The 12286-nt window shown below is 33.5% G+C and overlaps 1 protein-coding gene across 5 annotated transcripts in view; it reads right to left on the reverse strand.

Annotated features, from left to right (window-relative positions):
• Window positions 1–12286, reverse strand: part of HYCC1 (hyccin PI4KA lipid kinase complex subunit 1) — an 85386-nt gene that overhangs the window by 36464 nt on the left and 36636 nt on the right. For all 5 annotated transcript variants that reach the window (XR_008550764.1, XR_008550763.1, XM_037509037.2 and 2 more), the window contains 5 exons: window positions 10699–10878; window positions 9757–9837; window positions 9148–9263; window positions 8087–8182; window positions 1834–1950 (listed from right to left, as the gene is read on the reverse strand). Coding sequence is in view for 3 of the 5 variants with exons in the window: in XM_037509037.2 (XP_037364934.1) it covers window positions 1834–1950; window positions 8087–8182; window positions 9148–9263; window positions 9757–9837; window positions 10699–10878 (590 nt within the window). In the remaining 2 variants the exon portion in view is untranslated. The remainder of the gene's footprint in view (window positions 1–1833; window positions 1951–8086; window positions 8183–9147; window positions 9264–9756; window positions 9838–10698; window positions 10879–12286) is intronic.

Genomic DNA, 12286 nt, shown 5'->3' on the forward strand with positions numbered 1-12286 from the left:
GCAGAAACATTGGGAAAGCCAGAAACTGAGGATGGAGAAAGAATATTGAGAAAAACCCTCCAGCAATCTAGCTCTTACCCTAAGTGCCAGGTAATAGGAGAGGAATTTGAAGTATGTGGTGCCCTGAAAGTAACAACAGAAACAAAAAAAATCCAACAAGACCCCTAGAAGAAAAGAGGCAGGCTTCTTTCCAGACATAAATAATAGTGACCTCAGTTGCGATTGATCAACCCATGAACAAAATACTGATCAATTAAATAGTTCAAGGTGTTCAAAATACAAAACCACCCACTGTCAAGAGGCAAAGAACAATACCAAATTCAGAATTTGTAGTTTACCAGGGAAATTAAAGAAACTGTGATATCATAATTACCAGGAAAATTAAAGGAACTGTGATTATCATATTAAAGGTTCTAGCAGAAAAGATGGGCAATGTGCAGGAAAGGTCAGAAATGAAACAGTAACAGAGATGAAGAACCCCTTCAGCAGACTCACTGGTAGAGTCAATACAGTCCAGGAAAAACAAGGAAAAAATCAGTGAATGTGAAGATAGAATAACAGAAATTACTTAATCTGATCACAAAGCAAAAAAGGGAGAAAATAGGAGCTCTCCATCATGCTGGGTCTCTCCAATGTATACAGGAGGTAGACATGGTATTATTAAACTTTTCGGGCCTCCCTGGTGGCGCAGCGGGTTGAGCGCAGCGCTGTGAAGCTGTCCACAGCCTCTGCAGCACGGGTTCGATTCTTGGCCTGCCAGGGAGATTCCCACATGGTGCAGCAGACCTCTCCTGCCTCGCCCGCTGTTCCCCTCAGCAGTGCTTTTGGTCCATCTGCCTGTTCTGCTCCCCATTTTGTCTCTGGTGAATCCTCTCACCCTCCCATGCCTCTGGCCTGTGCCCCAGCTCTTGTATAAATAAAAAATAAAAATCCAGAAAAAAAAAAAAACCAAAAAACTTCTCTATGGCTTTTTTTCTCTGATGAGAGAGAGAGAGAGAGAGAGAGAGAGAGAGAGAGAGAGAGAAAGAAAATAAAATACATCATAGCATCCAAGAACTGTGGGACAATATTAATGGTCTAACATAGGGATCAATAAAACTTTTTTAAAAAGCCCAAAAATAAGTATTATAGACTTGTGGGTCATATTCTCTACCACAACTTCTCTATCACTGTGGCACAAAAGTAGTCATACACAATATGTAAACAAATAGATGTGACTATAGTTCAATAAAACTTTACCAAAATAGGCCACAAGCCAGACATGGCCTAAAGATCATAAATTCTGTCTTTAGTCAGGAAGTTCATTTATAATCTACTAGGAGTATCTACTATTCAGTATCAACTGAATATAATGCCGTGTAGTAAGAGAATTGAAAGTAGTAGAAAAATACTAGTATCTGGCATTAAATAAAACCAAGTATCAATATTAGAAGTTAATACTTGACTCCTAATATATTGCTTCTTATCAAAAAGTCTCTAAGTTTTTTTAAGGGCAAAAATTTCTGGATATTGAAAAAAATTCATTGGGGTAAAATTTATTTGGAAATTATGTTAAAAAAGAGTAATGAAGAAAGTGACTTTGAGTATAACTAAATGTTACTTATTTTCATTCTGTACTTGAATTAAAGAAAGAGGATGAAGTATTTCAGTTGGTTACAAATTCTTCTATTAAAAGTATAATTTAAATAAAACTATTATCAAAATTTTGATTCATACTTTTGCAAAAATATGATTGTTGATTTTTTTCTGATGAGATTATAACACAGTAACAATAAAAACTGACTATCATTTCCACAGACATCTAGGTTTACTTCATATATGAAATAAACTTACAAAGCAAAATAAATCCCCGTTAACATTTGCACCATGAATCCTGAAGAAACTGGAATCCTACTATTTATACCTTTGTATTTTCTTATATGCTGTCGAGGGTATCCACAAACACAGATCCTAGAAAGATGAAAATAAATATATTTGTAAAATTGGTAAAAATTTAAGTAGTTTTTTTACTACCATGAGATACCATCTTACACCAGTGAGAATGGCACATATTAAAAAAACTAGCAACAACAAATGTTGGCGAGGGTGTGGAGAAAAAGGAACTCTCCTGCACTGCTGGTGGGAGTGCAAACTGGTCCAACCACTATGGAGAGCTGTGTGGAGATTTCTGGACCTACTAAACATAGAGCTTCCATATGATCCAGCAATTCCACTCCTAGATATTTACCCAAAGGACACAGAAACATCAATTCCAAAGAACACCTGCACCCCTATGTTTATGGCAGCACTGTTTACAATAGCTAAGCTTTGGAAACAGCCCAAATGCCCAAAAATAGATGACTGGATCAAGAAGATGTGGTACATATACACCATGGAATATTACTCAGCATTCAAAAAAGATAAACACATGCAATTTGCAGCAACATGGATGGTGCTGGAAGGGATCATGCTCAGAGAAATAAGCCAGAAAGAAAAAGAAAAATACTGGATGGTCTCACTCATAGCAGGAATCTAGAAAACTTAAATAAGGGACCAGGAAAATGAATAACTATAAGAAAGTGAAAATCAAAATCAACAAAAAACTATGAACCAGAGACACTTTTTGGGGGGTGGGGGGTGGGAGAGGAGGGATTGGGGTCAAAATGGGGGGGTTGCAATTGTATGGGGAATATAAAAATAAAATTTAAAAAATAAATAAATAAATTTTTAAAAAAAATTAAGTAGTTTTTTTAACATGTATAAGTCAACAAGGTACTTTGTTCTTTTAACAAATCTAATATCTATATGAAACCAAGACTCTTTCCAAGTAGAACATTTGCTTGCAACATTTACTAGAAACATATAAAACTAGAGGTATATTATTATATAGCAAGTGAATCAGATTCTCAGTTTGGTTCACCAAATTTTGTCTCTGTCATGTGAAGACATAGTGAGAAGGCAGTTACCTACAGGCCTGGAAAATCGTTTTACCAGGAATCAAAAACTGTCAGCACCTTGACCTTCGATTTCCCAGCCTATAGAATTGTGAGAAACAAATGCATACTGGCTCAGTCAGTTAATCTATGGTCTTTTATTACTGTAACCTCATCTGACTAAGACAGAAACTAAGACAAATTAGCTGTGCTTCAAATAAAACCAATTCAAATTTTGTTTGATGTTATAAAAAATGTACATCCAAACTAGAATAGAGATTCTTCTCTTATAACTTAAAGAAGCAAAGTTAGAAAAAAATTTCTTACACTTTACAGCTTTATGATAGGGAATATCATAAAGCTAGCCTTCCTTGCATTATGATCATGCAGCTTGTTCTAGACAATGGTCTATTAATAGAAGCAGCTGCATGCTGGTTCCTTGGTTGCAAGACAGAAAGCAGATGTAATAACAGTGGTCTATACACGCAAGGGTCACTTTCTACGGAATGGCAGAAATCCAAGAAAGAAGGAGCCTGAAGACTTTAGAAACAGCCAATCTACTCCCAGGCCATCAACCAACTTGGACAGAGTAAATAAACAAACATCCACTTGATTTGTAAGCATGACTTTTCTATGTTATTGGAGCCAAATCAATATTTAAACTGATACAGTATGCTCTTTTAATAATAGTACTCAAGATGGCCCCAGAGGAGTTTGTAGAAGCCACAGGCTGGCACAATCAGAGCGTTTTTGCTGGATTTTTTTTCACAGAGAAGCTGGGAGAGTTGTTTTTTCTTCTGAGTTCAGTAAAAGTAGACAGTGTAAACCTTCAGCTGCCTGTGGTCACTATTCTTACCACATGAAAGAAGTTTACCTTCAGAAAGAAAGTAAACACCAACCGATGAAGAATTGGGAGAGGATATCCTCATAACATTTGAGCCTCTGGATCTAACTGACCCTGAGGTCAGTTCCACCCCTGTTTTCCCAATGTACCAAAAGCCACAAAGTTTTCTCTTTGGTATAATCTATTTTTACATAGTCATGAGTCAGTTGCAATAGAAAGAGTTCTAACTTTGATAAGTTATCTATGGGATATAGTGACAGAGATGATTACTGCTCTGGCTATACAAATTTAAAAATGAAGAGAGAAGTATAGTGTTCAGGAAAGCAACTTTTTCCACAGCTCTTTCAAAGACAACTTTGCCATAGTTTTAAGATGGTCAATCAACTTTTTTTTAATGAAAAAAAATAAAATATCTTAAATTATACTTAATACATGTAAAAATGATACTATTTAGGACATATTGAATTCAAACTAAACTGACTTCATTTTCTTTTTCATATTTTTTAATGTAATGACTTAAGTATTTAAAATTTCTAAGAACTAAAGGGCAATTTTCTCAAATATCAAAATGCTTGAAAGAGTCAGTCAGGGGGATAAGATTCCAGATTCTCTCATTTTCTCTAATAGCTATCCATTTAAGAAATAAGCAATCATGAGGGGTGAAGGGGAGGGGGAGGGCTAAAGACAAAGAGGGAAGGAAGCACAATGGGCTATAGGGTAGATTATGGGTGATCTGGTGAGGGTGCACTACAGTGGCTATAGCTGATGGCAGGATACAAATATTACCTCAATGAAAAGAATTAATGATTTTTTTAAAATAAGCAATCATCTACTAGAGGCTGAACTAGAATCTTTATACAGAAATGCAAAGGATTAGAGTTAAGGCATTGGCTACTGTAACAAATACTGCAGACTGGGTAGTTGATAAACACAGAAATTCATTTTGAGCAATTTTGAAGTCTGGAAGTCTGAGGTGAGGGAACCAGTGTAGCTGGATGAGGGCTCTCTTTAAGGCTATAGTTTTTTTCATTAAACATGGCAGAAAGGGTAAGGAAACTCTGGGGGTCTCTTATATAAGAGCACTAATCCCATTCATGAGGGCTCTGCCCATGGTTCTAAGCATCTCCCAAAGACCTCACCTCCTAATACTGTCACACCCAGTATTGATTTCAACATATAAATTTGGGGAGGGAAGACACAACCATTCAGACCACAGCAATTAGTTTTTTGTAACTACTAAAACTTTACTCAAACTTTGGAAATTGACCACAGAAATTCTGCATATATCAATGAAAGATTTTAAAAAGTAAAACTAATTATTTCCTTTAATCATAAAGTAGCAGAGTTCATCTATCATTCTATTTATTCAACAAATAGTTAAGTTTCTATTGTATGCCAGTTATTTCCGTAAACTCTACAGACCAATGAAGAGAACATCAAAGCTCTTGACCTCATGAAGTTCCAGCAGTTGAAAGACTACACCAAATGAACAAACAAGGTAATTATAGTGTTAGAAGTGCTAAAAGGAAGTAAACTGAAGTGGGAAGGCACTATTTTTTAAAAGACAGTTATGAAGGTCTTTCCCACGAGCTAACACTTGAGCTGAGACCCAATCTAATCTTGTTCAGCTGTATCATTAAACTGAGAATGATATCACTACCCTCATTTCTTCATTCCATTCTTTAAAAACTTAAAAATTCTGTGATTTACTCTTTAGTTCTTGATCTCTCTATTTAAGGATATTATTTTCTCATAGATTCTTCACTAAATTTAAATTAAATTCAGAGGGAAACAAAAACAATCATTAACATTACATGCTACATGAATACCTGACTCCTCTGTTCATCAGAAGAGTATCCTGGAAGTTATCTGATTTCCCTTTATAAATCCCACACAAAAGAGTAACTAAGGTAGCTGAGATGGCATAACTCCAATTTTTGTATTAATTTACTCAACAGAAAATACGTATGTATTTCATAAACCACATTGAAGCAAAAATCCTTTTAGAAGACATATTTTGTTGGTGTGTATATTGGAAAGCTCTGAGTATCAATTTTTAAGTGAGGAAACTCTTGCCATGATTCTGATTATCTGTTGAGAGACAGTGTCACATTCTTACACTGAAATGTAAACTCTTGGAATTGTTATCAATATATTCTAAGTTACAAGTCACACTAATTATTTTGTAATACTATCATCAGACCAGTGAGTAGAAATAGCCTGAAAAAGAGGATTATTCTTCTAGCTTTTCATTTGGGAAATATTAAAATTTGGTCTAGTTCTATTTCCTATGCACTTGGGTAAAAGAGAGGAATGTGAAATAAAACTCACCAATTTCAAAACCTCTTTCTTTTCTGCTCTGTTTTTTAAGTAGTGAGGAAGGTAGAAAAGTCAGGAGAGTAGAAAAGGGGGAAGTAAGGGAGGAAATAGAAAATGGAAGAATGCTACGTAGAAATAGCGCTAGAAACGAGCATTTTTCTGTTCTCAAACCCCTGCTCTTTAAAAATCCTAATAAAAGCTCCATCTTGTATCAGTTTCCTTCAGAGACAAGCACACACAAAAATAATGCTCACATAGTTGGAGAAAAGATTATTTTAATTGGGTTGCAGAAGAGTGACAAGATTTTGATAGGCAAAATGTTTACAAATAGAATAGTAAGCAATGAAAAGTCAACTGTGGGTTCTTTCAACAAGGGATAGCCTAGGATAAGATACACTCTAGACCTGCTGGTAAGATAATAGCACACAGGTAAGAAGAAAAAGTTGTTGTGCATCCATAGTGAACATGTATCTTCATCACTAGAGTACCGTATACAATAGCTACCATTTTGGGGTGATAACAATACACAGGAACAAATAGATTGATCAAGAATTCATAGCAGTGCATATCCAAGTCAGATAGCTAGCTGAGTCACCAGGTGAACAAAATCAGGAGAGTCCCTTATACAATGGGAGAGAATTTAACTTACCATTTTAGTACAGTTTTAGCTTAAATATTTGCATTTCACTTTAAAACCAGATGATCAAAAAAAGAATGGGTACATTTGTCACTTAATCTACCACAGATAGTCAATGAAATCTTTCTGGTAAAGATATATATATATATAGGCTTTACAGTATGGTTTAAGTTCCACAGGTAAAAACTGTTGCATCAATTTATTCCTTAAACAAAGTGTTTATTCTTACACTCATTATATAACGTCCACAACACGATGCAGATACCCCATCCACTCTAGATTGTTTTGAATTTTATAGATCCGTGAAATTCAAAACTTGGGGCATCTCTGCCTTAAAAGAATTAAAACAAGAAACATATTACAAAGATTTAGTAAGTGGAGGAAAAAGAAAATTGGTACCACCTTCCAAGGTCTAGGAAATGTAAGTAAGTATTTTCAAATACAGGAATCATCGGAAGACTCTCCACTTCTCTTCCTTTTTTCTCAAGCCCTTTGCCTTGCTATCTCCCTTCTCCCTCTAGTCCTGTGCAATTTTTTAATTTATTCAATATCAGTTTTTGCTGTTTTACTTTGCTTTGATTTGATTTCTAGTATTGCTCTTCTTCTGACTAAATTTCCCTGGTTGTATTTTCTGAATCAATACCCTAAATCTAAATTACTCTACAAGTTCTTTATTTCTATATTTTCCCTAATTTACTTGAATTATCAAAAGCATTTTCTCTATGACTTTTTTTTTTCATTTTGCTTTTCTTTCTAAAGATAAAATATTCATATAGGAAATCTAGGGAATGACAGAACATCAACATGAGAAAATTTTAAATTAGTTATAAGTTCATCAATTAGAAATAAATACTGTTAATATTCTGATCATATCCAGCCAATGTTAGAATCATATCATATATACTATCATTAAATAGTCTTTAAAATCAGAATTTTTAAATGCTGCATAGCATACTAAAGGACTACCATAATTTAGTCAGTCCTTTGGCTCAATTTTTTTCAACAACAAAAGCTTAAAAACCATTATCTCTTACGATTTCTTGGTACCTAATTAGAGCACAGTAAAAGTAAATAATAAAAGGTAAAGAAAATATAAGCTAATCACATACTAAAAATTGAAATCATATAGTTCTATCCTTTTATATATATATTATGACCCTTTTCTAATTAAATAATCCATTGAATTATATTTAGCTTTACACTCTGTCATGTTTTTGTGGATATCATTTACAGGGAGCTTTCTAGGTATTGAGTAGGCTGAACTTAATATTAACTCATTTAATATTTTAAACAAATAATTAAACAAAACAAAAATAACTTAGGAATCCTAGGTTCATATGTTTCAATATTAAAAACATTTGAATTTTAATTTACCTTGAACAAATTTGACACAGCGATTGAAGAGAAACACTGGGCATATAGGTTAAGGCAGCATTGTAACACAACAAAAGGAATGTCAACACTTCAAACCTAAAGACAAACCAAAAGAATATTTATAAATCTTTAAAATTCTAATTAGTCAACCATAATTAAGCAGGCATTGAGGAGAGGTATTATGTTATGGAACAGACCTGTACAGTATAATCATACAATAACAAAACTAAACTAAAAAGAAAAAGTAACAGTCACAAAAATCATCTTTAAAATGCAATGATCAGCCCTCCCTGGTGGCACAGGGGTTAAAGTCTCAGTGTTATCAAGCTATCTAAAGCCCCTGCAGCAAGAGTTCAATCCCCAGCCAGGGAGCTAACCAAGGTGGTGCAGCAGTGTATTTCAGTAGATCAGCCTGTTTTGCTCCCCACTCTGTCTCTGGTGAATCCTCTCACCCCCTGTACCTTTGGCCTACACCCCAGTTCTTGTATGCATAAATAAAAATAAATCTTTAAAAAAAAATTCAATGATCTACAGCAACATGGACGGAGTGGAAAGGGATTATGCTTATGTAAAATAAGTCAACAGGAAAAAGAAAAATATCTCATGGTTTCACTTATAGGAGGAACCTAGGGAAACCATACAAGGGATTAGAAAAAAAAAGACAAAACTAGCAGTCAAACTATAAATTGGAGATATTTATGAGGGGAGGGAGAGGGAACAAGAAAGAGATCAAAGTGAGAGACAAGAGCACAAGAGTCTATGGTAATGGTTCACAGGTGCCTAGGTGGTGGTAATTTTATGGGGGCAACACCTGAGAGGAGAAATCAAACATTGTACAAAAAAATTAATCATGTAAAATGATGTAAAAATATATAAATAAAAAAATTCAATGACCTAGATTACATCTGAAGCAAACAAAGTGACAAATTGAGATATGTTTTTCTCTTATATGAAATGACTCAATATTTTAAAAAATTCTTACACACAATTCATTAAACATTATTTATAAATCTACTGAAATAATTTTGTTAACTCGGTGTGGTAAGATCTCTACAGTATACCTATTCTGTGCTGTCAGCATCTCTCTTTGGGGGTGAGGTCCACTGTACACGACCTTTGATAAACCATGCTGGGATAGTGCACTCTCCGTCAGAGCCATGGACCCAATGCTGGAAGGCTAAAGAAAAGACAGTTAAATGAAGGAGGAAAGTCATTCTGTCAAAAATAGAATGTATACACCACAAAGAATGAAGATCAAATGTCTTAAAAGTATTCAGACTGCTTACTAAATTTTCTATTTAAACAAAGAACAAGTTAACAAGTAACTAAAAACCATACCACCAATAGAAAAAAAAAACAGTTTAACTTCAAAAGTTCTACTATGTTTATACATAATTGCCACACACACAAAAATAGACTAGTTTTCTTCTGATTATATAAAAAAAGTATTTCAAAATGAATACCTTCAATAGATCTCTTATTATCAAATTTTAAAATTTAATGATTTTGATTTCTCATTTCATTTGGGGAATAGTAAATACTTTGTGTGGTATTTATACTTTTTAAGGTACAAAATAAACTGATTTATTTTGCCTCAATAACCAGACCCTAATTTATAGCAAATTCAAAACTTAGAACCAATAAACTTACTTTGATAAAATGTTACTTACTTCATGATATACAGATGGTTTGGATAAAGATGGAATTGTAAAGCACAATACTTTGCTATGTCCCTGTTTGTCAACTATTTCCTACAAAAGTGAAAAAAGATCTTAAAATATTTAATTTTGTACACATACTTTAAAAGTTAACTTAAAATTGTTAGTTTAAAAAGAACTAAGAAATGAATCTTAAAGTCAACTAAAAATTTAAACTATGACTTTAAATTACCAACTATTAAATATTACTTTTAAAATATAAGTAACATATAGTTTTAAGGATGGCTGAAAAGTACCCAAGGATTATCATAATTTATTTACCCAATCCTTTGGCTCAATCTTTTTTAAACAAGGAATGTTTAAAAACCAGCATCTCTTGTGTCTTAATAATCATTGATATTTCTCAGATTAATAAGTTATAATTTCTGTACTAATTAACACAGTTATAAAATACGTAAATAGAAGGTCATTAAATTTCTTTTTATATTTTAAGAAGTACAAACATCAAGTATCTAGAATACCATACTAATTCATATAAACACTACTAATGCAAACTATGTATTAAATCAGTGTTGTAAACTCCAAGATGGTTCAAATTTTATAGAATTACTGGTAAATTTTAAGCGAGTTCTTTTCTCCTAAAATTTTAGTGAAGATGCTACATAGACAATGTTTTTAAATTTAAAACTTTAAAATTCAACACATTTTCAGATATCTCTATAAGAGAACTGAAATGATATGATTTCCAGTCCAGTCAATTCAAAATGCACATTTACATAATTATATGTATACTTTATATAGCCCTCAACCACCATAAAGTTATTTTTTGGAGAATGAGCTATGAGTAATTCGATGTATGAAAAACAAGTATTAGTTTTACTAAAATGAAAAATAGTTGCTATTATATATTTGTTTTTGCTGAAAAACATTTTGTTAACTACATAAAATACAAACCAAATTATAAACCCCTAGAAGAAGAGCTTCAATGCATCCACTGCTATGAACATTTCTGCTGGCTGAGACGGCAAGGTAGCACCAAATCAGTTCTGGGAGAAACTGCAGCGTAAATCGAAGTAACTGCTCCTCTCCACTGCGATAGAACTCAAAGAGCTGGTGACAGACAGGTTCTAGCAACTGAAAAAAAAAGACGAAATGTTAATTTAAGGACTAAAATGTTTTGAATGATATTGATACATGAAATACAAAAGGTCTTCCCTGATTGGTAATTACTAAAATAAATAAATGTTTCCATCTTATTAAAAACAAAACTATTCATGGGTAAGCAATGTAATACAACTTTCAACTCTGGTGGAAGGTCAGACAGTGCAGAAGAAATGTATATGAAAGCACTTTGAAAACTTTATAATATTCTTTAAATCTAAGGTAGTATTGTTATTAAAATTGTATCTTTATAACTTCTTAAATTAACTAACTAGGTTGTAAGAAGTTTCTTCCTAAATATTCTTTTTTCCTGATAAAATATACCAAGTATTGGCTACAAGACTGCAGAAATTGAAATGGGAATCAATCCTAGGTAGTTGCTGTCATATCTTTCCCTCCTGATGTGATACACAGCATCAGACAGCCATAACTGGTGTGTGGGGTAGTTGAATAATTATTGAACCCCTAGATTTAGACCCCTATTATAACCATAGTTAATTGCCCATTGGTAATCTAAATATTGCTGTCATTTTGTTTTAAGCATGATTTGGACTTATCTATAACTTTCTTCTCCCATCACACCCCCAACATTATCCAGTCAATAGAGTTGGCTGTATCTTTATAATGGGCATTTTTTAAAATCAGACAGGCAATAAAAGAGACTCTTAAAAGTATTATCTTAAAGCATACACAACGATCACAAGTCATAATCCCATGTCAAGAGAGTCACAGACTACTGATTTTTCAAACCATCAAGGTATTATATTTTCAATTCATTCATTTCACTAACTTTGGCAAAAGATTTAAGTCAATGTATTAAACAGATAATTTACTAATAATTGTAATGAATATAACCTAATTTATAGCAGATGTTTTGATTTCAAATAAATTAAATATATAAAATAAACTGAGTATAATTAAAATCAGTATTATTTATAAGAGGTATAGAAAAAGTTATACTTCAGTGAACATTGAATAAGTGAGACTAATCTTTCTGATTGAAAAATTATCTAATTTCTGACATTAAGAAATACTTGTCTAGGGCCTCCCTGGTGGTGCAGTGGCTGAGCACTGGGTTGCGAAGCTGCCCGCAGCCTCTGCAGCGCCGGTTCAATCCCCGGCTGCTCCCCGGCCACCAGAGGAGGGTCCCACATGGCACGCAGACCTCTCCTGCAGCCCACTGCTCCCCTCAGCAGTGTACTTTGTCAGTCTGCCTGCTCTGCTCTCCCCTCTGGCTCTGGTGAATTCTCTCACCCTCCTGTGCTTCTGACTATACCCAGTGCTTGTATAAATAAATAAATAAATAAATCTTTAAAAAAAGAAAGAAAGAAAGAAATACTTGTCTACTTTCAAAATGGAAAATTTTGAAATATTTTATTAG

The sequence above is a fragment of the Talpa occidentalis genome, unplaced genomic scaffold (genome assembly GCF_014898055.3).
Source record: "Talpa occidentalis isolate TD23 unplaced genomic scaffold, MPIMG_talOcc4v2.1, whole genome shotgun sequence".
NCBI classification, from domain to species: Eukaryota; Metazoa; Chordata; class Mammalia; order Eulipotyphla; family Talpidae; genus Talpa; species Talpa occidentalis.